The following is a 25791-nucleotide window of genomic DNA, read 5'->3' as shown; positions in this document are numbered from 1 at the left end:
CCAATTGTAATTAAGCCTCTAAAAATATGATCTTTCAATTCTAATTTTTATTAGCTAAATAATTAACTCATGATATTGGCCAATTACATGAATCAAACAATAAAGCACAAATCAATTGGAATTATTCAAACCCTAATTCATAAATTTATAAATAATTAAGCACAAATAATCATGGTATAAACATGGCTTCCCTCACTTAACCCTAGAAAACGACTACTCACTCATAATTGAAATAAAAAAAACAAAAGAGATAAATAAACTTGAATTGATAATTAATAAAATAAATAAAGAACGAAAGATTGAATGAAAATACCTCAATGATTGAATTAATGGAGAATGAAAAGCCAGGGTTCAAAAATGGAGAGAAAAAAAACTAAGAAGCGTTTAATCTAGAAAATAAAGCCTAAAAGAGAAAAATAAAATCCTCTCTAGTATTTATATTAAAGCCTAATCCTAAGTAAAATAAAATAGAAAAAATAAAATAAGGAAACAAAAATAACAAAGGTCGTCTTTTAATTGGTCGCGAGAATTACAATCGACGGAAAGCAAAATTCCCGCATGCCAGACCCATCGCCCGATGGATGATCGATGGTCCAGTGGCTGTGGGTTGCGACAAAGTTGATGCTCGACCATCGCCCGATGGTTTTCCAGCGGCCTAGGCAGATTCGAGGGGTCGTGTGCGCGGCTAAACCATCGCCCGATGGCTGGGCGCTTGCTGGCAGATTTGTAGAACCAACTTCTGAAGGCTGTAACTCACAATCTAGGAATTGTATGAAGGCATGCGACCTATCATTGGAAAGCTCTTCAAGTCTAGTTTCCAACCCAACTTGAATCACCTCAATCCGATCTGTAGAACTCGAGATATGACTCAAAACTCAGTTCACTCAATCATAACTTATGCACGAAGATCAAAAGGTCTTTATGAGGGTTGTAGTGGGGTTAGGGTGAGAGGTAGGATAAACATTTTTGGGAAATGTGAGAGTTCAACTAGCTGGGAGAGTGGTAATAATAGTTTATAATAACAACACAACCAAATGCATGTTGAAGATAACCTCGTTTAGCATCTAGCCTCTCCATACACCATAAAAACCAAGACAAAAATCACTATATACCAAAGTAATTTGATTTTCTCTTCTTCCTTTCCTTCTTCAACCCTTATTTATTTATTTATTTTTTTTATAAGCATTTTTTTTCATCCCTTCATTTTCTCTCTCTTTTTTTTTTTTTAAAAAAAAAAAAACCTTGAGCTTCCATTCAAAATCTCCTTTATTGCACCACGAAGCAAATATTTAGCCAAATAAAAATCACAAATCACAAGATAGACCACTCCCCCAAACTAGGCTTGGGAATAGTAACCAATTGAGGCCGAAGGCTTGTAATATGGCTAATTCAATGAAGGGTAAAGCTCAACATGGGTAACAATTAAGGAGCAAATGTACAAAAATAACTTCTGGAGGTTAAATTGAGAAAAAGAAAGACCTTTATCATTTCAATCATGCACTCATCACAACCAAATTACTATGAGTCTCAAGGCAAAATCAAGATCAGAGTTGCACCAGGAAGTATCACACATATAAAAATATAGACTGTGATAAATGTGACAGTCAATCAATCAGGTTTCGAAAACTCACATGGCTTCAGGTCTACAAAATCTCGACTAGCTAGACTCAAAAAGAGCAAAACATCTTACCACAAACCCATTAATCGCAGGCTATATTGCTATGCAGTTATCAACGTATAAAGCACACCGACCAAATTTTAAAATCATAACCATGATGAGAAGGAGCTCAAGAGAGTCTTATCTAGTCCGCACATGGTTCGAAGTCGAAATAAGGAAGATAAGCACAAAAATGCATTATTCAATGACGCAACTAAACTAGGAAAGCAATACTTTTTTTTTTGTTACATGTAAACTCCTATCCCTAATAGACGGTACAAACCATGCAACACCTACGGAAAGCAATAAAACTATACTATGAAAGCATTAAAAGATAGATAACCCTCCCCCAAGCTAGAATGAAGCACAATGTCCTCACTGTGGCAAAATAAAATACAAGAAAGAGGGATAAAAAAGAAAAGCTCACTCAGCAGGAGCCTCGTCGACAGAAGAGGTGTCGACTGTAGTGTCATGAGATGTAGCGGTGTTGCCAGAAGCTACTACTATCTGCTGACGAAGAGAAACAACCTCCGAATCCAAGGTCTGAAACTGTTGCTCCAAACTTCGTAAATGATCGATAACCTCCTGAGCAAACATACCAATGTTATCCATGAATTGCTTGAACACCTCTATAGTGATTGGGTTACTGCTAGACCCCTCAAAACTGACATTATCACGAAAAGGGTGGGATGGAATAGTCCCACGAGAAGGAGTGTGAGAGAACTTTGAATTGTCATCAACCAAAGGCGAAGGGGTTGAAGAAGAACCTTGCTTTGTAGAATGCACACCTGTTTGGATGATTGTTTTGATGTTGGGGGTAGGCGAAAGCAAAAGGGAATTTGGAGTACCCATTCGAGTCGCAAGAGTGGGAAAAACAACATAAGGAATCAGATGTGAGTCCTTCTCCTCTCCCTTAACCTGCCATACAAACAAATCAATCTTTGGTAACAACAACCATCCATATCGTTCCATGCTCACATTATCAAGGAGTGCATATGCGTTCAACTTCTTAAAGTAAGACAAATCGATCCTCAGATGCTTAGAAAAGAAGGTTACAAAGCTCCCCATAGTGATAGGCCATTTCGGCTTGTTTCTCTCCACAAGAAATGCAGCAATGAGGAATTTTCCGAAATCCAATTGACCCATCCTATCTCGATCACCATGTAAGAACCACCAAAGCATCTTGAAATCACTTGTAGAAATTTGTCCCATCTCTGTCTTTGGAAAGAACACTTGTAGAAGCAAGCGATGTAGAATACGAGGCACATGGTTCACAATTGAAAAAGACTTAGTAAGACCAACTTTTCAATCATCTCGACCTGTGAGTTCTCTCCAAAACATTTTTTTGGTGAAAGTGTAATCCATTCTTGTCACCCCAAAACGAACCAAACTCTAATGGGCCAATAGTTCCATCACAAGGCCACTCGAAAATTTCATTAACCTCCTTTGGTGCCATTGAATGTGCCACTCCATCAAGAGAAAAAGATATGTCACCATTATCAGACACTACTAAAGAAGTAAGAAACTCAATAACCAAATCCGGATAAACCTCTTCCTTCAAATTAAGAACTTTTGACCAACCACACCTTCGACCTATTTCTTGCAAACAATCGTCAAACCCAAGCTTCTTACCATCGTCCTGTGAATAACGAAGTGTTGGTTTGATTTTTCGATCTTGAAGTGAAAAACCAAGGCCTTCTTTACTCAAACTTGAGGAAGGGTGAGAGGCTGAAGGTGGGTTGGTATGAGAAGTGTTTTGAGGGGATTTATGTGGTAGTTTGGTAGATTTTTGTGGTGGTTTGGGATGCTTCGGTGAAGGTGAGGCTCTTGCTGTTCGAAGTGGGTTTCTCTTTGTAAGAGTGGATTTTAGTGGTGCAAGTGGAGAAGGAGTGGACCTTGGGTGAGAACTAGTGGTTTTTGTGGTTCTCATGATGCAATGTCACAATCAAATAGCAATGAGCACAAAATACTCCAACCACACTAGTAATCACAAGTCCAAAATCCAAAGTAGAATCAATTCCAATCAACCACCAACCAAATATCAATGTTCAATCAAAATTAATCACCACAAACTCAACAACAAGCCAAAATTAATATACAAGAGGCAAAATTTTCAATTTTTATATGAATGTAAACAATTCAACAAGAGAAGTTGGATTAAAAATTGAAAATAATACCTATGCTTTTGCAATTAAGACAATATTGTTGTTGGTTACCTCAAATCAATTACCAATTGAATTTCAATTCCAACCAATTCACCCAAATTGCCAAAGAAAATAAAAAAGCCCTAACCTTGAAAGGATTAGGGTTCTTCTTCTTTTCTCCTTTTTTTTTTCGTGGAGGGTGGCTGTACGGGGTGCCGGAAGTGCGCCGGTGAGGCGCTGGTGGAGCAGCGGTGGTGCACGGCGGTTGGAGCGACGGAGAGAGAGGAGGGGCTACCTTGGGATTCGTGCAGAACAAGAGCAGGAGCAGCGTTGTTCTTCTTTTTCCATTTTGGTTTTTCGTTTTTTTTGGAATGCGTGCAGGCTGCCTGGGCGCCGAAACCAGCGGGCGTTGGAATTCCAGCAGCCCAAGCAGAACATTGGGCTGCTAGTGGCAGCTCGGCCCAGCGGGCGCTGGCTGTGCGGGCTGGTGCCTGCTGCTGGCTGCTTCTGCTTCCTACTTTTTTTCTTTTTCTTTTTTTTAGATTTAAAATAAAATAAAATTTATATCTTCACTAAAATTAAAAAAAAAAAACAAAAACAAACAACGTTAAAAGGGTTAGTGAAGTAAAACAAAAACAAAAAAAGAAACGAAACTAACACTAAAAAAAGAATAAAAAAAGAAAAAAAAAGAAATTAAAACTAGAAGAATAGCATACATAAATAAATAAATGAATAGAAAAATTAAAATTTAAAAAAAAAAAGAAGGAAAGAAAGAAAAATTAAAAACAAAAAGGAAGAGAAACTAAAAAGAAAAGGAAAAACAAAACTAAAAAAAATCAAAAAAAAAAAAAGAAGAATTAGGAAATCGGGTTGCCTCCCGATAAGCGCTCATTTAGAGTCATGAGCTCGACTTCTTACCTTAGTATCAAGCATCAATGGGTGTATCGGAGAGATAAATCGTCTCCAATTTGCCGATGAAAGCACCCTCGGTATATAGCTTTAAACGTTGTCCATTTACCTTGAATTTCGTGCCGTTTTCGCTAGCAACCTCTATGGCTCCATATGCTTTGACATCGGTGACTGTGAAAGGCCCGGACCATCTAGACTTAAGCTTTCCAGGAAAGAGTCATAGTCTTGATTTATAAAGCAATACCTTGTCACCATTATTGAACTCTCGTTTTTGGATCATCTTATCGTGAAACTTCTTCGTTTGCTCCTTGTAGAGCCTATGATTCTCGTAAGCATCGAGCCGAATCTCATCTAGCTCGTTCAATTGAAGTAGTCTCGCTTCACCGGCCTTCTCTAGATCTAAATTAATCTCCTTGACGGCCCATTGTGAAAGGTATTCCATTTTGACCGGTAAATGACAAGCTTTTCCATACACCAACCGATACGGTGTTGTCCTTAACAGAGTCTTGTAAGCCGTTCGCAATGCCCACAATGTATCATTCAACTTCAATGACCAATATTTGCGGGATTTGTTGACTACCTTTTCAAGGATTCTCTTAATTTGTCGATTAGATACCTCAACTTAGCCGCTCGTTTGAGGATGATAGGCCAAACCAACCTTGTGAGTAACTCCATGTTTCTTAAGAAGAGACTTGAAAGTTCGTTGATGGAAATGAGAAACACCGTCACGAATAACAACTCTTGGGACTCCAAAGCACGGAAAGATGATTTTTTTGAATAGCTTCATAACGACCTTCGAATCATTAGTAGGAGACGCAATAGCTTCGACCCACTTGGTGACATAGTTGACGGTATACAAAATGTACCGATTCCCACAAGAAGAGGGAAATGGTCCCATAAAATCAACGCCCCAGACATCAAAAGGCTCGACCTCAAGAATCCCATTTTGTGGCATCTCTTGCCTCTTCGATATATTTCCTATTCTTTGACACTCATCACATGCATTGCAAAAGGCACGAGCATCCTTGAATAATGAGGGCCAATAGAAACCACATTGAAGCACTCGGTAGGCAGTTGCAGTAGAACCAAGATGTCCACTAGAAGGTAGATTATGGCAATGATGAAGGACACCATGAGTATCCTAATCTGCTACACATCTCCGAAACATCCCATCAGAATACTTACGATACAAGTGAGGGTCATCCCAAAAGTACCGCTCGGCATCATGATAGAACTTCTTGCGTTGTTGGTAAGTCAAATCCGGAGGATGTGAACCACCTACACAAAAAATAGCATAGTCAGCATACCATGGAGATACAGAAGAAACAGAGAATAAATGATCATCGAGGAAAGAGTCATTTATAGGGCTATCTGAAGTAGACTGAAATCTCAATCGAGAGAGGTGATCCGCAACAACGTTCTCGACACCCTTTTTATCTCGAATCTCTAAATCGAACTCTTGAAGTAGTAAAATCCATCGAATGAGCCTCGGTTTATCCTCTTTCTTTTCTAGGAGATACTTTAGAGCGGCATGGTCAGTGTGGACAATTACTTTCGAACCGATGAGGTAAGTTCGAAACTTGTCAAGAGCATACACAATAGCTAGGAGCTCTTTCTCAGTGGTGGCATAATTCATCTGAGCCTCATCAAAGGTTTTGCTAGCATAGTAAATGGCATGCAAAACATTGTTCTTTCGTTGTCCAAGCACAGCTCTCACATCATAGTCACTCGCATCACACATGATCTCGAACGGTAAATCCCAATCCGGAGGTTGTATGATTGGAGCAGTTATCAATGCCTCCTTAATCCTGTTAAAAGACTCCATACAAGCATCAGTAAACTCAAATGTGGCATCCTTAAGCAATAATTGAGTGAGGGGTTTCGCTATTTTCGAAAAATCTTTTATAAATCGGCGATAAAACCCTGCATGACCAAGAAAACTTCTCACTCCCTTGACATTCACGGGAGGGGGAAGTTTCTCAATCACCTCAATTTTTTCTTTGTCAACTTGGATGCCACGATCGAAAATAAGATGACCAAGTACCACTCCTTCATTGACCATGAAGTGGCACTTTTCCCAATTCAAGACCAAATTGACGTCAGTACAATGTTTAAGCACCATAGAAAGATTATGCAAGCATATATCAAAGTCAGAGCCATAAACACTAAAATCATCCATAAATACCTCCATGATGTTCTGAATGAAATCAAAGAAAATGGCCATCATACACCTTTGAAACGTCACAGGGGCGTTACATAACCCAAATGACATTCTGCGATAAGCAAATGTACCACAGGGGCATGTGAACGTTGTCTTCTCTTGATCTTCCGGATGAATGGGAATCTGAAAGAAACCTGAATATCCATCCAAATAACAGAAAAACTATGTTTTGCTAATCTTTCAAGCATTTGATCTATAAAAGGTAAGGGGAAGTGATCTTTCAAGGTGGCCGTATTCAACCTGCGATAATCGATACACATACGCCAACCTGTGACAACACGAGTAGGAATTAGTTCATTCTTATCATTTTTAACAACAATTGTCCCCCCTTTCTTAGGAACGACTTGTACCGGGCTCACCCACTTAGAATCTGAGATGGGGTAGATGATGCCCGCGTCAAGAAGTTTCATTACCTCTTTCCTCACCACCTCTTGAATATTAGGATTCAATTGACGTTGTGGTTGGATGCAAGGGCGATGATTCTCTTCCAAATTGATTCTATGCATACAAAAATTAGGACTTATCCCTCTAAGATCGTCAATGCTATACCCGATTGCCTTTTTATGCATGCGAAGCACAGTCAAAAGCTTAGAAACTTGGCTATCATCGAGTTTAGCACTAACAATTACAGGGCATTCCTCGTTATCATCAAGAAATGCATATTTAAGATGAGAAGGCAAAGTTTTTAACTCTACCTTTTTTTCTTGTGACTCAGAAGTAGAAAAAATAGTTTCCATTACCTCAAACCCCTCAGTGTTAGGGGCATCCAAGTCACGAATCAAGGAGTCAATCTCTGCATCTCCTTCTCCCTCAGAGACCTCTAGGGTGAGAACAACTTCTAATGGATCATTAGCTAACTCACGAGGTGTATCATCTCTCACAATCTCATCAAGCACATCAATCCTGCAACAAGCATTCTCAAGCATAGGCGACTTCATCGCATTGGTTAGATTAATAGTCACTGTATCATCGCCAACAGACAAAGTAAGGGACTCAGACTTGACATCAATAACAGCACCTGCAGTACACAAGAAAGGTCTACCTCAAATGATCGGGATATTACTATCCTCCTCCATATCCAAAACTACAAAGTCAACAGGAATAAAAAATTTCCCAACCCGAACGGGGACATCCTTCAAAACACCTAAAGGGTATTTTATAGAACGATCCGCCATTTGCAAAGTGATCTGTGTGCATTTTAAAGCTCCCATATTCAACCTGTTACAAACAGAAAGAGGCATAACGGACACACTAGCACCTAAGTCACATAAAGCTTTATCAATGAATAATGCACCTACATGACATGGGATGGAAAAACTACCAGGGTCCTTAAGCTTAGGTGGGGATTTATTTTGCAATATAGCACTACACTCTGCAGTTAGAGCAACTGTTTCTACACCAACAAAGTCTTTCTTCTTAGTAATCATTTCCTTTAAAAACTTTGCATACATTGGAACTTGAGAGACCAAATCAGTAAAAGGAACAGTTACCTCAAGGTTCTTGACCATAGTCAAGAACTTACCAAATTGTTGATCTACCTTGTTCTTTTGCATCCGATGTGGGAATGGTAGCTTCAGCTCGACCGATGGAGGCTCGGAACCTTTCTTTTTCTCTTTCTCAACCTCACTTGTTTTAGCCTTCCCATCCTTCGGGGTGGGAACATCATCCAAGGCCCTCTCTACAACCTCACTCTTCTCCTTCTCAAGATTTGCATCATCAATAGGCATTTGGGGCCTTTCATAGCTAACACCACTACGAGTAGTGATAGCATTGGCGGTCTCCTTAGGGACAGGCTGTCCTGGTAAGTGGCCAGGTTGGCTTTGGATATCGGTACCTGCAACTTGTGCGATTTGGTTCTCCAAATGCTTTGTCGTATTTTTCAACTCCTTGATGCTATCTTCAGTGTTTTGCTTCATGGATGTCATCATTCTCATAAGGTCAGACATAGTCGGCTCTTGAGTGCTAGCATTTCCATGAGTAGGTTGTTGAGGTGGTCTATTGAAACCCGGAGGAGCATGATGAGAGACCCCTTGTTGATTGAGTGGAGGCCTTGATAAGTGACTTTTATGTCACTTTTAGGGTATTTATCGAGTCGTTTCTCGACTTATTTTCCAATAATTTAACCCTATTTGTCCTTTATTTCTTTTATTTTCTTATTCTCGTCTTTTATCTTAATTTTGTGTATTTTTGCCCTTTTTATTAGTTTTTAGTTTATTTTTGTAGTTTTAGTTAATAACTTCCCGCTTCTCTCGTTTTATTTATTTTATTTTAGTTTCTAGTTTGTTTTATTTTATTTTGTTTTATTTTATTTTATTTTATTATTTCTTTAGTTTTAGCATTTTATTTTATTTTATTTTATTTTACTTTATTTATCTTTTTTATTTTACTTTATTTTTCTTACTTTATTTTATTTTATTTTAGTCTTTGTCTCGTTTTTCCCTCGTGTTTGTTTTTGTGTGCAGGTATGTGTGCGGGTCAAAGCACAGATTTCAAGGTCAAATTACCACATTGGAATTTTGGAACCCGAGCCATTGCAAGCACATCTCACCCCCTAGCTGCTACCCCTCACCTATATTTGCTATCACCTTATCCTCCACCACATACACACCTTATCCTCCACCACACACCCCAGCAACAACCAACACCTCTGTTCGCAACCCACAGCATCAACCACCTCCAATCATCACCAGCAATTACCACCGAAATCACCAGCAAACCCCACAACCACCTCCAACCACCATCAATCTCCACCACGCACATCAACAGCAACAACAAACACAACACCACCGCAACCAAAACGCACCTCCCCTGCTGCTCCCTGCACAGCCCCGCATCTCCAACCACACACAGCTACAACAGCAGCCACAAAAACCCCCCCAAAAACACTTCCCCTGCTCCCACAACAACAACAACCACCAGCCCCACCACACTGCCCTCCTCCCTACTCCCTGCTTTCCACTCACAAATCACACACTCACCAACAACCCCTACTTTCCTCGCAGCCACCCCGCAACACTAATAACCTTCACCCAGCCACCGCACTCACCTCCAATCTACCACCAAAATCACCACAACACCGACCCGCATCTCACACCCCAAAATTCGTACCTCCCCTGCTCTCTTCCACCACCGCAACAACAACAAAACAACCACCAACAACAGCAATGAACATAACACCAACAACAATCAGCAACTTCGATCGAACCTTCGAAATTGCAGCAACTCAGACCACCGCGGGCGCGCAGCTCTGTCAGAAGGCGCACACAAATTGGAGTCCAAATCAGAGTCGAGGCAGAAGCTTTGCGCGACCTCTGCGCGACGTCTTCGCGGGCGCACAATTGTGGGTTCAATCACGAGCTTTTCACGTGATTTTTATGAAGATTGGACAGCCACGATTGATGCTTTATTGATGACGATGAAGTATGAACGGTGATGATGGTTTCTTGCGTGGTGTTGGATGATGGAAGTTCAGAGCAGCCACGAAGAGGAAGATTTCGGGGGTCTGATACTCTGATGTGTCGAGGGAATTTGGGGGATTTTGGTTTTTAATTTCTTTTAATTTTATTTTTTTTATTTTTATTCCCTTATTCTATTTCCCTTTTCTTTTATTTTGTTTTATTTTATTTTCTTTATTTGTTTTCTTTTATTTTCTTTATTATTTTTAGCTTGTATTATAAATACCCTTTTGGGGTTATTTCCTCTTAACTTTCAATCAACATTTTTATTCTACCCTAGATTAGATTAGAGTAGTTTAGCTCTATTATTTTCTCTCTCTTAGGGTTAGATTAGGAGTTTCTCTCTCTAGTTTAGGAGTAGTTTAGAGAGAGAAAGCTTGGATTTTTCATGGAGTTTTGAGAGGTTGAAGAAGCATTTTTTGTGGATTTTTCTTCTCATTTATTCAATGAGTCTTCCTAACTTTATCTCACATTTATTGCTTTCATTTATTATTGTTTTTGCTTATTTATTTGTTGATTTGAGTAGATTAATTAGTTTAGTTATTTGATTCTTGCTTTTATTATTATTTTACCTTGTTTTCCATGTTTTTGTTCACCATGTTAGCTTAGGTTTTGTTCTAGGGAAATGGGTGGAGATTATGTTAATTAATTTAATGATTGATTGTGATTAGTATGGAATTGTTTCTTGATTATTGTGTATGGATGATGCTTTTATGGATTAGAATCTTTCTAGCTAATTGATTCTATGTTCTTAATTGTATTTTCAATCAATTGCGCGAGAGTGAGTTGGTTGAGAGCCCTAAATTCTTCCATAACTTTGATAGGCTAGTTGCACGAGAGTGAATTAGTTAAGTAGGATAATTAACATGCTTAATTGTGCGAGAGTGAGTTAAATGTGTTGATTGTTCCTAATCGAGGTCATTTTCATCTAATTGTTTGATGTTATTGAACGTATTGACGTAATTGGATTCCACTTTCCCTAGTTTTAGTTATTTGTTCTTAGTTGTGTTTAGTTGAACCTCTCTCTATCTCACAAGCTTTCCTAGTAGTCTAATTAGCATAGATTGATACACTTAGTCCTTTTGGGTTCGACCCTTTACTTACCCCTATACTAGCCTGTCAAAAATTTGGGCAACGGCGCCAAATTTTTGACAGGCTAAAGTCGTATCCCCTAATCAAAAGTAATTACCTAAGTCCTCTAACTAAAGTAGATAGGGAAGTAGGGTCGAATCCACAGGGAAACTGGTCTTTCTATTCCTAATTAATTAATTTAATCTAAATTATTAAGGTAACCAATGTTGTTGTAATTAAAGACTATACTACGAAGAATATGAGTAGGGAAAATAAAGTAGGGAGAAATTAAATATTAAAAGGTCTAGGGCATAGGTTCACCAATAAACAATATTCCAGGGTAAAACATAATAATCAATCATCAATGCATCAATTAACCAGATTATAAAGGGCTTTCGCTACGTATTACAATCACAGAATTAATCTACCGGTATTAAATCTCATCTCTCGAATCTCGACTTAACCATTTATAGATTAACCTGCCTATTAAAACTAGACCTAAACATCAATTCTCATCTCTCGAATCTCGAATCAATATTGTCAAACTCATGCCTAAAAGATCAGGCCTAATCTAGTCACAGAGCATTAAATCAATCAATAGGAAATCAATTAAGCATTGATAATTAACAACAATAAATTACCCCTTCACATTATTCATGGATCCCCACAAACCCTAGAAAGAGAACTACTCAAGCATAATTAAATCTAAACTAATCAAAGCAATAAAAGAAGACATGATAGAAGAAAGAAAATAAATAACTGAAATTAAACCAAGAGTTGTAGAGAGAGAAACAAGAGAGAAAATAATACTAAGAGTTTAATTAAGAGGAGAGAGAGAAAAGTTAGAGAGAGAAAGAGAAAAGAAAACTAAATTAAAAACTAAAACTAAAACTAATTAATAAAATAAAACTAAACTAAAAGAAAACTAAAACTACCTAATCTAAAATTTACCTACGTAACTACTAGTCTACTACTACCTCCCTTATATAAGAAAAGGCAAATCCACCCAATCCTACTCATACTAAAATTATTATAAAACAAACAAAAGCTGCCAAAACCTATCCTAAAAGCTAAAGCAAGAAGATAATTTTGTCCCTGCTAACATTTGAAGATCGACTTAAATATCAGCAAACGAAGCCCAATGCAGATGGCCCAAAGAGAAAGGTGCGTTCAGCTTAGCATGCTCAGCCCGGTCGGGCCCGACTGTGAGAGAGGTCCAATAAGAGTGATCAGATCTTATGGGCTTCTTTTACTTGCCTTGGCCTCTAGTTCGGTCCGATGTACTTCATTTGGACTTTTAATTAGTTCGTAACTTGCAGTACTAGCTCTTCACCAAATTGAGCCCTTAAATTACTGAATCGAATTTCTCTAACTCGACCTTGGGCTAAAATAATCGGTCATAAAAATACGATCCAACTCCAATATCTTTGTAGTGGCTCAATAAGCTCGGGAATTATCATAATTTTGCAAATTCCTACAAAATAATACCAACTCTACAAAAACACTAGAAAATGTATATTAGTAATAAAAATAGCTCCGTAGAGCTCAAATTAGCACAAATATGACCGTGGGACGGGGAATAAAATATATATAAAATAGATTCATCAGTAGTTTAGGTTATAAATAATTAATTTGATTAGGGTTAGTAGACCAACGACCTATCCTAGCCCGATCAAATTTTGGCGCCGTTGCCGGGGACTAAGGCGTTCATTAGTTTGTGTTGATTAGATTAGCTAGGTTCTTGTATATTATTTGATTTTTGTTTGCTTTTCTTTGTTCTTTGTATAAAAATGGCATGCTTATCTTTTCCTCAATTTGATGATGAACCCTTTAACGTGTACTTTGATAGATTAGATGGTTTCCTTAGTTACCATGGGTGTTCTCTTAGTGATGCTTGTGGTATAGCTTATTGGGGCATGAATGAGTATATTAGGGGTATGGTTGAGAACATGCACAATGGTATATTCCGCCATTTTTCTATGCATGATGCTTGGAATTTCTTTACTTGGCTTGCTAGAGATTCTTATGATAGAGAATGTAATGTTTCTTGTTTTGATTCTCAATGTCAAGATTCTTTTAATTTTTGCATGAATTCTCTTGATACTTCTAATGTGCCTTGTGATGATCCATGTATGCATGTTGACCCCCTCCCCTCTTATGCTCATTGTGATGAGGTTTGTGCTAATTTTGATAATATGCAATTTGATTTTGATCATGAACCTCAACCCGATAACATTACTCCCCAAATTCTTTCTCAAATGCAATATCTCACCCAACAACTCCAAGAGCTTCAAGAGGAACAAAAATTGAGAGAAGTGAGGCTTGCCCAAGTGATGAGTGTTATGGTTGATGTAAATGGATGTGAGGCACCTCATTTGGAGTGTGAGAGTGTTTTTGAGGATGATGTGGGCCATGGGTGTAAAGGTGAGGAGAGATTTTCTTGTGATGAGAGGATTTTTGAGGATTTTGATCCTTTTCATTCCCCATTCGAGCTTGAGTGCCATCCTTCCCCTTATTCACCCCCTTTGAGAGCTTCCCATGGTGAGGATGTGAGTGAGCCATCTTCCATTTTGAATGAGGGAGTTCATGAGGATGATGATGATGAGTTTGAGCGATCAAGAGAGATTGAGAGTCCCTTGAGTGATGGTGGAAGAGTTGAGAATGAAGAAAATGTCGATTTTGAGGATTCCAACCCCCTTCCCCATATTGATGAGTCTACTTTGCATGTTTGTGACCCTTCTATCCATGAATCTTTGGATTCTTTTGAGGATATGGCTAGTATGTTTGTTGAAGGTGTAACAAAGCATTATAGCCTTTTGAGAGAGTTCATTGGCAATGCTTCATGGGAAAGGGATAAGTTTGAGAGAAACCTTTATCCTTTCATGCATGGGTTAGAGACTCTAGGCTTTGAGGATCTTGAGGGAGTTGTTGTTCATCGTTGTGATAGAGAGGAGGATGAGGTTGTTTCTATTAGAGAGTTTTTGTTTGAGGGAGATGTGAGTCATGAGTGTTCTTTTGAGGATTCTATGATTGATTTTCATGCCCTCATTGGTGATGTGAGGCTTTGTGAGACCATTGTTTCTCCTCCCCTTCCTCATGTTCCTTTCTCAAGGAAATTTGACTACATCCCCTACTATCCTATGTTCCTCCCCCCTTTTGTCAAAGAGCCTATTGAGGACCCTCTCTTCTTTGATGAGACTCTTCCTTCTCATCCTCCGATTATTGAGGAAATGGGTGATTGTGCCACCCAAAAAGATTTTGAGGAGGTTTTGCCTTTTTATTCTTTTTCTTATTCTTCTTCTTCTTTCTCTTCTTATTTTCTTGTTTTTTCTTTTGATTTTTCTTCCTTCTTTTGGCATCTTCCTCCTCACTTACGTGCAATAATCTTGTTGCACGTTCTCCTCCCTTCATTTGCCTACTTGTTATCATACGAAATGTGTAGTAGTGCATTTGATAAGCTCTTGCGTTCGTTGCAATATTATTTACTAGAGCGGTCTCGCTTGGACGTTAAACAAGCCTTTCTCGGGAAGTAACCTGAGGTTTTTATTGCTTTCATTTCCTTTCTTTTTAGATTAGATTTTCTCTCATGGAAATGTTTGTGTGCCTTTTGCTAGGTACATGACTTGATATACACTTATGCATTGGTTTGGATCAAGAATTAAGGAATTTTGATGCCTATTTTTGCTAGCATATGGAAATTGAGATTCAATTCAAAAGGAAATCGGCTTTGAAAGGTTAAATTGGTTCATTTGCGGGTATTTACACCCACCAATATCCGGTAATATCTTTCTTAGCTCTTTTTCTAATGGTTGGTGACTCGTTGGACACGTGTTGGTTTGTTGGGTTGATTTCTTTCTTTTCCCCTCCCATGGATTATTTGGTTTATGTTTGAGTATATTGTCTCATTCAAGCTTGGGGGAGGGTATTCTATCATGCTTTGGTGGGATGTTGATTTATTTATGCCATGCACTTGAGTATATGCATTTCCATGTCTTTTCTTATATTTTGAAAAGTCCAAAAAGATTTTTGTTTACTTTCAAGGTAATTTTGGCAAAATGTGTTTTGTTTGTTCTTATTTTGGACATTGTGTTTTGGGAATTGCATTCTTGAATGTTTTTCTTCCTAAGTGGTAAATGTGTGCACGGTTTGAGAGTGTCATTGGTTGACTCTAGGATACTATATGCTAAGGTAGCCGGTTTAAGAACTTTTAGGGGTCCATGAAGCCTTAGTTCACGGGAATGTGGTAAGATGGAGTTGTTCTCTATAGTGGATTTGAAACCCTTGGTTGGTATTTGTTTGGTTATAATCCCTTGTGAGCTTCATTTGTTCTAGCCTTCATCACCTTGTTGAGCGGCAATTTAGGATCCTTGACTATGCATGTCTTAATCCTTGTTTTGACCTCTAGCTCCCAAGATCGTGACCGAGCCACTCTAGGGGAGGAAAAGGGCACATTTTCTCATTTTTCTTTATCTTCTTTTTATTTTGTTACAAATTTGATTTTCTATTTTGCATCAACCTACTTATTAACCAATTTGAGCCTAATGTTTCCCGCTCTTGTTTAAACCGCGTTACAAACCTAATGGCCTATGTTTACCAACCCTCTTAGTTAGTGAAGCATTGGCATGTGAGGTTTGAGTTTTTTTTTTGTGTTGATCATGAGCAAGAAAACTTTGTGAATTGGTTGAAGTAAGGTCTTGAAAGTTGAGCTTGAAAAGAATATGCAAAAAAGTTTGAGAAGAAAGATGCAATTCAAGAAAATCAAATGAAGTTTCAAGAAAAAGCCGTCCATCGTTAGAAAAAGGCAAGGACACAAAAAAAAAAAAAAAAAAACAAATACATTTTAGTTTGGTTTTGTTTTCTTCCCTTGTTTAAGAATTGGGGACAATGCTTCGTTCAAGCTTGGGGGGGAGCGTTCCTTCATTTTTTTGTATATATTGTGTGTTAGTGTTGAGTAAGCTTGGGGGAGATGGCATTATTGGTATTTTTGTTTGATATTTTGTGACTTCTTGAGTTTGTTTTTGAGAGTAGGCCACTCTTTTGCTTCACTTAGGAAATATCACCAAAATTTTCAAATTTTTACCCCGCCTTAACCCTTAGCCTTACGTTACACCCAATAAAAGACCCTTAGACTTTAGTGGGGTTAGGTCAAAGAACGGTGGAGGGAGATAGACTTCAAACCTATGGAGAGAGTATGCATAGTTGAGATGTCGGGATTACCTTCTCAAAGTTTTTCATTTCTTTATCTTTTTCCGGTTCCTTCGTGGAATCATGAGAAGCTAGCTTAAGGGTTGATTTGAAGCTAGTGGAGAGAACGCGGCCCGATTGGTTGGGCTAGGGTGGATTGAGTCCTCATTAGTTCTCTATGCTTAGCATATGTTATGTTTCAATCAACCATTGACATCTTGGAACGTGCATACATTTGTCTATTTAGAAAGGTTTGCATCCATCGGTGCTTGTTCCTATCTCTTATCCAAATATGAACTTGTGTTTTGCTTTCTCTTTTTATGTTTCTTTTTCTTTTCTTTTTTTTATTGCCGTGCCTTGGTTTTTATTTAGAGTTGTGGGTTAAACTCTTAGGACACCCTCACGAGAGCACACTCGTCCTCTAGGGCGATCTAGGGGTTTAAAGGGCTTGTCATTAGTTGCTAAAAGTGATCCTGATTCCTACGAAAGTGAGTTAGTGTACATTCTTGTCTCCTTTAGTGTTCTAGCTTTGCTTGAATAAATCATTCTCCTTCTCCCGTGTTTCATGTTAATTTGCTCGAGGACGAGCAAAAGGTAAGCTTGGGGGAGTTTGATAAGTGACTTTTATGTCACTTTTAGGGTATTTATCGAGTCGTTTCTCGGCTTATTTTCCAATAATTTAACCCTATTTGTCCTTTATTTCTTTTATTTTCTTATTCTCGTCTTTTATCTTAATTTGTGTATTTTTGCCCTTTTTATTAGTTTTTAGTTTATTTTTGTAGTTTTAGTTAATAACTTCCCGCTTCTCTCGTTTTATTTATTTTATTTTAGTTTCTAGTTTGTTTTATTTTATTTTGTTTTATTTTATTTTATTTTATTTTATTATTTCTTTAGTTTTAGCATTTTATTTTATTTTACTTTATTTATCTTTTTTATTTTACTTTATTTTTCTTACTTTATTTTATTTTATTTTAGTCTTTGTCCCGTTTTTCCCTCGGGTTTGTTTTTGTGTGCAAGTATGTGTGCGGGTCAAAGCACGGAATTCAAGGTCAAATTACCACATTGGAATTTTGGAACCCGAGCCATTGCAAGCACATCTCACCCCCTAGCTGCTGCCCCTCACCTATATTTGCTATCACCTTATCCTCCACCACACACACACCTTATCCTCCACCACACACCCCAGCAGCAACCAACACCTCTGTTCGCAACCCACAACATCAACCACCTCCAATCATCACCAGCAAACCCCACAACCACCTCCAACCACCATCAATCTCCACCACGCACATCAACAGCAACAACAAACACAACACCACCGCAACCAAAACGCACCTCCCCTGCTGCTCCCTGCACAGCCCCGCATCTCCAACCACACACAGCTACAACAGCAGCCACAAAAACCCCCCAAAAACACTTTCCCTGCTCCCACAACAACAACAACCACCAGCCCCACCACACTGCCCTGCTCCCTGCTTTCCACTCACAAATCACACACTCACCAACAACCCCTACTTTCCTCGCAGCCACCCCACAACACTAATAACCTTCACCCAGCCACCGCACTCACCTCCAATCTACCACCAAAATCACCACAACACCGACCCGCATCTCACACCTCAAAATTCGTACCTCCCCTGCTCTCTTCCACCACCGCAACAACAACAAAACAACCACCAACAACAGCAACGAACATAACACCAACAACAATCAGCATCTTCAATCGAACCTTCGAAATTGCAGCAACCCAGACCACCGCGAGGGCGCAGCTTTGTCAGAAGGCGCACACAAATTGGAGTACAAATCAGAGTCGAGGCAGAAGCTTTGCGCGACGTCTTCGCGGGCGCACAATTGTGGGTTCAATCACGAGCTTTTCACGTGATTTTTATGAAGATTGGACAGCCACGATTGATGCTTGGTTGATGACGATGAAGTATGAACGGTGATGATGGTTTCTTGCGTGGTGTTGGATGATGGAAGTTTAGAGCAGCCACGAAGAGGAAGATTTCGGGGGTCTGATACTCTGATGTGTCGAGGGAATTTGGGGGATTTTGGTTTTTAATTTCTTTTAATTTTATTTTTTTATTTTTATTCCCTTTTTCTATTTCCCTTTTCTTTTGTTTTGTTTTATTTTATTTTCTTTATTTGTTTTCTTTTATTTTCTTTATTATTTTTAGCTTGTATTATAAATACCCCTTTGGGGTTATTTCCTCTTAACTTTCAATCAACATTTTTATTCTACCCTAGATTAGATTAGAGTAGTTTAGCTCTTTTATTTTCTCTCTCTTAGGGTTAGATTAGGAGTTTCTCTCTCTAGTTTAGGAGTAGTTTAGAGAGAGAAAGCTTGGATTTTTCATGGAGTTTTGAGAGGTTGAAGAAGCATTTTTGGTGGATTTTTCTTCTCATTTATTCAATGAGTCTTCCTAACTTTCTCTCACATTTATTGATTTCATTTATTATTGTTTTTGCTTATTTATTTGTTGATTTGAGTAGATTAATTAGTTTAGTTATTTGATTCTTGCTTTTATTATTATTTTACCTTGTTTTCCATGTTTTTGTTCACCATGTTAGCTTAGGTTTTGTTCTAGGGAAATGGGTGAAGATTATGTTAATTAATTTAATGATTGATTGTGATTAGTATGGAATTGTTTCTTTATTATTGTGTATGGATGATGCTTTTATGGATTAGAATCTTTCTAGCTGATTGATTCTATGTTCTTAATTGTATTTTCAATCAATTGCGCGAGAGTGAGTTGGTTGAGAGCCCTAAATTCTTCCATACCTTTGCTAGGCTAGTTGCACGAGAGTGAATTAGTTTAGTAGGATAATTAACATGCTTAATTGTGCGAGAGTGAGTTAAATGTGTTGATTGTTCCTAATCGAGGTCATTTTCATCTAATTGTTTGATGTTATTGAACGTATTGATGTAATTGGATTCCACTTTCCCTAGTTTTAGTTATTTGTTCTTAGTTGTGTTTAGTTGAACCTCTCTCTATCTCACAAGATTTCCTAGTAGTCTAATTAGCATAGATTGATACACTTAGTCCTTTTGGGTTCGACCCTTTACTTACCCCTATACTCGTATTAGGGTAGTTTAGGTTATAAATAATTAATTTGATTAGGGTTAGTAGACCAACGACCTATCCTAGCCCGATCAAGCCTTGCAACATATTATTGAGGCTGAGGGTTCTGAGGCTGTGACCACTGTTGCTGAGGTTGAGGATTTTGAACATTGTTGCTTTTATATGAGAACTAGGGATGATTCCTCCAACCTGGATTGAATGCGTTAGAATATGGGTCATTTGGTTTCCTTTGTTGAAAGGCATTCACTTGCTCCATCTGATTGGTATCTTTAGAATTCTGAGCACATTGATATCCAAAGTGACCCTGTATACCACACAATTCACAAAAAAGTTAGTTTGTAGAGGTTGAGAAGACATAGCATTAACAGATACAAGAGAGGAGTCCTGAGTAGCCTGTAATGCATCAATATTTGTAGTTAATTGAGCCATTTGAGAGGTCAAGATTGAATAGGCTTCAACTTCCATCTTCCCTTTCTTTGCTCGCGTTCTTGGAGAAGAGAATTGATTGGCTGCAAGATTTGCAAGAAAATCATAGCTTTCCTTGATCGTCTTGTCAAGGAACACACCACCTGCGGTAGAGTCAACAATACATTTAGTCTCGGGTTTTAATCCGTTATAGAAAATACGAACAAGATTCCACTTCTTAAAATTGTGATGCGGGCATGATCGTTGAAGATCTAAGAATCTATCCCATGCTTCCCTAAGAGATTCCCTCGACTCTTGAGAAAATGTTGATATTTGATGTCGAATCTTTTCAGTTTTTTCAGGAGGGAAATACTCTTTGAGGAATGCTTGAGAAATTTTGCTCCACTCCGTCTCCTTAACGGTATTCAACCATTTTTGAGCTCTATCGCGAAGGGAAAATCCGAACAACGTCACTCTCAATTGATCTTCAGTGACTCCTTTGTGATGAACAGTGGAGCACAATTGTTGAAATCGCTGCAAGTGATTAATTGGTTCGTCAGTAGGATGGCCGCTAAACTGATTTTGTTGGACCATACTGAGCAATGCGGGTTTAATTTCAAAGTTCTCTGCAGTGATTTCTGGCATTTTAAGACCCGTTGGAATGCCATCTTGGGATGGTACCCCGTAAGAATTAAGAGACCTATTATCAGTCATCTCTTTGCGTATGTCAGACTGTGTTGAAGAGCTCTTCTGTGAGTGGGTCTTTTTCTGCTTCCCTTTCCCTTGTTTTTTGAGTTGCCTAAGGGTCTTGTCCAAGTCCGGATCCGTAGGGATCAAATCACCTGTTCGTTTTGACCTGGGCATAAACAAAAAGAAAAGAAAGCAATGAGAATGTCCCAATTGAAACTAAAAGTTCCAATGGGACAATGGAAAAGTTCAAACAATCAAACTAAAACTAATAGAATCTAGCCGTCTCCCCGGAAACGGCGCCAAAAACTTGATGAATAAAAAGTTATACCGCAAGTGCACGGTGTCTGTTGTTAGTAGAGACTTAGAAAATACGGGTCGAATCCCACAGGGAGACAGGTTCTGTTAGTTTTTGCCCAATTATTATAAACTATTTCAATAAACGGAGAGTGATTTGATGATTAATTAACTAAAGAATGACAATAATGAAAATAAGGTTGTTCACAGATAAATTAAAGTGTAGGGCATACGTTCGGTCCACCATGCTTATACCAAACCATTAATAAATCCATTAATAAACACTTACGGTCGAGAATTAACACTTACGAATAATTAAAGCACTTGTTAATCCTACGGTCGGGAATTAACACTTACAAATTAACATATGTAGTTCGGTCACTAACATAATCAAATTCGCCAATTGTAATTAAGCCTCTAAAAATATGATCTTTCAATTCTAATTTTTATTAGCTAAATAATTAACTCGTAACAATCCTTTAATAAACAAACTAGGTCGAATAATTAAAGCACTTGTTAATCCTACGGTCAGGAATTAACACTTACGAATTAACATATGTAGTTCGGTCGCTAACATAATCAAATTCGCCAATTGTAATTAAGCCTCTAAAAATATGATCTTTCAATTCTAATTTTTATTAGCTAAATAATTAACTCATGATATTGGCCTATTACATGAATCAAACAATAAAGCACAAATCAATTGGAATTATTCAAACCCTAATTCATAAATTTATAAATAATTAAGCACAAATAATCATGGTATAAACATGGCTTCCCTCACTTAACCCTAGAAAACGACTACTCACTCATAATTGAAATAAACAAAACAAAAGAGATAAATAAACTTGAATTCATAATTAATAAAATAAATAAAAAACGAAAGATTGAATGAAAATACCTCAATGATTGAATTAATGGAGAATGAAAAGCTAGGGTTCAAAAATGGAGAGAAAAAAAACTAAGAAGCGTTTAATCTAGAAAATAAAGCCTAAACGAGGAAAATAAAATCCTCTCTAGTATTTATATTAAAGCCTAATCCTAAGTAAAATAAAATAGAAAAAAATAAAATAAGGAAACAAAAATAACAAAGGTCGTCTTTTAATTGGTCGCGAGAATTACAATCGATGGAAAGCAAAATTCCCGCACGCCAGACCCATCGCCCGATGGATGATCGATGGTCGAGTGGCTGTGGGCTGCGACGAAGTTGATGCTCGACCATCGCCCGATGGTTTTCCAGCAGCCTAGGCAGATTCGAGGGGTCGTGTGCGCGGCTAAACCATCGCCCGATGGCTGGGCGCTTGCTGGCAGATTTGCAGGACCAACTTCGGAAGGCTGTAACTCACAATCTAGGAATTGTATGAAGGAGTGCGACCTATCATTGGAAAGCTCTTCAAGTCAAGTTTCCAACCCAACTTGAATCACCTCAATTCGATCTGTAGAACTCGAGATATGACTGAACCAATGCAAAAGGGTCCTTTTTGATACTTTGCAATCCTTCGTTTTTCTTTGTTTCTAACTCAAATTCAATTCTGTAAAGTGCATATCGATCCTAGTGGATTCTATTTTCAATTCCCATGCATATAATCCTAGAGACAACATCCACGAGCATAAATCCCTCGGTCAATGAACTCGATCCACCTATTTCCATTCAAAAATCATTTGAATCATCTCCAAACACTTCGAAAGCGTCCAAATGACTACGAAATAACCTGAAACATTAAGAAATACACAAACGAAGCGTAATAGAGCGATATATGATGACTTATGCAAATATGACCCTAAAATCGACCAAAAAGACTAAGAAAAAGGTGTAAAAACTAACATAAACGTGCCTAAGAACCCTATATAAATATAATTCATCACTGGACCATAATGCGGCAATGCCTCACTCACTTGATGTTAATCATGTTCAGGTTGCTTCCTCTAATCAGCAACACCATAATGTGCTCAAAAATTCCTTTGAACACGTTGTTTCAGCTCGTGATATGTCACCAAATCCACCTCTTTGTCATGTTTCCCCTACTTATTTTTCTAATCTTTGCTTCGTACTTTGTTCCTTCGAACCACACTGTAAATTCCACCACAAAATCTTAAGATTTCAAATTTTCCATTTTTAAGGTCATAATGCATATAAAGTATGAGCAAGTTTGTATTTTCTTTTATAATAGTTCTGCTGTACCAGTGGCACCTAAATATACTAATTTGAAATGTTAATACTGAGTGTGCATTTACTCTCTAGAAACTGTTAGATTTTCTTGGTTATTGCCTTGTATACATACATTCCACAAGAAAACAAAACCCCTCTCTACTGCTTGTCAAAATTTTTCCTTGTATCCTTTTCTCATTTATCTAATAATTTGACTCTTTGGAAGCTCCAAATGCTTAGAATTAAGTATAAATTAAGAGCCTTGTTCAATTCCTTCCCTTCACAGGAATAAGAATTGTGAGCTATAGGTTATAACAACCAATTAGAATTCCAAGTCTCTTCTTTATTGATTCAGATAACTCCTAGATATGAACATGGGAAAAGCATTTGAAGTTTTCCACCTTAACACTTGCTCTGACATCCATCCTGCCCGTTAAAGACTTAACTAGCTAAGCTATTTGGTCTATGATTCACATGTATATACTTCAAATGGAGTTGTTTTTTTCTTTGATTGAATAGGAGAGGTGGAATGTATGTGCCATCTTCTAAACAATAACACTGAGAACGAATGTCACAAACTTCACCTCTTTGTCATGGTTCCCATGCTTATTTTCCTAATCTTTGCTAGGAAGATTATTATATGTGCATATATGTTAGAAACATTATATATGCATCATCAAACAATAATAAATTTTTGTTATTTATTTGAAGGAAATTGTAGAAGATCTCCTTTTTTACAATGTTACATGCCGAGCGTATAACCTGCTTAGCAGCGAAGATTAAAAAGCAAAGATTGAATGTGTCTGCATCAGATTCTCAATTTTCTGAAACACGAAAGCTGATGGAAGACCCTAAAGTACAAAGGGCTATGGATGAAATAGTAGAGTTCTATGATGATTTGAGAGATGTATCTCATGTGTTTCTGTCAATATGGGAGGATCATCGTAAATATCCTGAAACTAATCCAGAAAATGATGGCAATAATCAAGAGGATGTAGATAATCCTTCAAATTTTGAACTTAATGCTATAAATCTAGACGATGAAAAGGAAGAATCTGAAAAAGAGGAGGAACAGGAAAATTCTGAAAAAGAGGAGGAAAAGGAAATGGATGAAAGCAAAGATGACAAGGAGAAAGAGAAGAATGAAAAGGAATAAGAGAAGAATGAAGAGAAACAAGAGAAAGAAGCTGAAGTTGATAACCAAGCAGTTGATGTTGATCTTACTATTGTAGTAAGCTTGGTCACTAAGAGTATCCTAAAGGATACTGTTGTTCAAGAAAATCAGCCAACACTTACAAAGAAAGGAACAGAAAAAACAATTGAAGGTAAGATGTTAACAAAAGAAAGTAAATATTGTATAAAAGTAAATTCAAATCAATTAAAAGTAGATAGTGTATGATTTCTTTGATACTAATTCTGCTATGTTTATTTCATGTGATGGTGATAAACAACCTATTGCACAAGTAAACATTGTGCTTAAGGACATTCATCAAGAGATAACTTCAAAGATAAACATCAATTTGGATTGTCGAGGAAAAGATGTTGAAATCGATTTTGTATCAAAAACAATGAAAAGCAACATATCAAGAATGAATGAAATGCCAGAGTTGTATCAATTAGTGGCTGATTACTATTTTGTAAAGTAGAGTGCATTCAAACAGTAAGTTATGAATTTTTTTTTAATTTTAAAAATATTCTATCTACTTTATTTAATATTTAGTTTATTTTAAATAATATTTATTTACTATAAACATTTAAAATGTGCACAGTGAAGAGCTTGTGAAATAAGAAGCTCCTCTCATGATGACAAGGGATGACATAATATCCTTAGCTCCAACAGCTTCCCCTCAAATGATAAAATCCGATGTAGTTCAATGTTGGTCATTTCTTATGAATAATTCTCGATTGAAAGAAGATCCATCATGCTTTTTCTTTGGCATTGACCACAATGTAAGTGTTAAATTAAATGTTTAGTAAAATACATAATTAAATGCATATGATCTAATTAAGTGACATGTTTTATGTCCTCATTAATACACAGAGACCTCTAGAGCTGTCTCTCATGTCACAAGATGCTTCCCAGCCAACAGATAAAACAGATAAAAAAGACATGAAGTCTCCTTCAACATACACGACAGAATTGAAGTAGGCATGGTATGATTGGATGTGCCTCTCTGATGCAAAGGAGAAAATTACGACAGCTCAGTTGGTATGTTTTGTTATTCATGTCAATTAAGCTATATTGTAGGGCATTAAGATTTTGAATTTGTAGACTAATAAGTGTAATTTTAATGACAGATCTTTGTTCCAATCTGTCCGAGTAACCAATATAGTTTGATAGTGGTTAACTTGTTGAAAGAGACCATTCAATACTTGGATAACAGGGAGTATGATGACAAACATAAGCCTTTCTACAGAATTCTTGGATCTATTGTGGTACGATTTTTTGATTTATCAAAAGTAAATTATTATTAATATAAAGTAAATAACATTACTATTAAAGTAAATAAGTTTGTATTAAAAGTATAC

General features: G+C 37.5%; 1 protein-coding gene and 1 non-coding gene across 2 annotated transcripts; one reads left to right on the top strand and one right to left on the bottom strand.

Moving 5' to 3' along the window:
- Positions 1 to 4726: 4726 nt before the first annotated feature.
- On the bottom strand, positions 4727 to 8877 carry LOC145571045 (uncharacterized). Its single transcript, XM_081630144.1, has 6 exons — positions 7995 to 8877; positions 7200 to 7949; positions 5925 to 7065; positions 5369 to 5807; positions 4955 to 5254; positions 4727 to 4912 (listed from the first exon to the last, which is right to left on the bottom strand). The coding sequence occupies exons 1-6, from the start codon at positions 8875 to 8877 to the stop codon at positions 4727 to 4729; spliced, it is 3699 nt and encodes a 1232-aa protein (XP_081486270.1).
- An 11493-nt stretch (positions 8878 to 20370) lies between these two features.
- Positions 20371 to 20476, top strand: LOC145573504 (small nucleolar RNA R71). Its single transcript, XR_014097509.1, has one exon. It is a non-coding gene; the product is annotated as a small nucleolar RNA R71 (small nucleolar RNA).
- The last annotated feature ends 5315 nt before the right edge of the window (positions 20477 to 25791 follow it).

This window comes from Chenopodium album, chromosome 12 (assembly GCF_948465745.1).
Source record: "Chenopodium album chromosome 12, dcCheAlbu1.1, whole genome shotgun sequence".
Taxonomy (NCBI): Eukaryota; Viridiplantae; Streptophyta; class Magnoliopsida; order Caryophyllales; family Amaranthaceae; genus Chenopodium; species Chenopodium album.
This window is presented reverse-complemented; position numbering and strand designations above follow the sequence as displayed.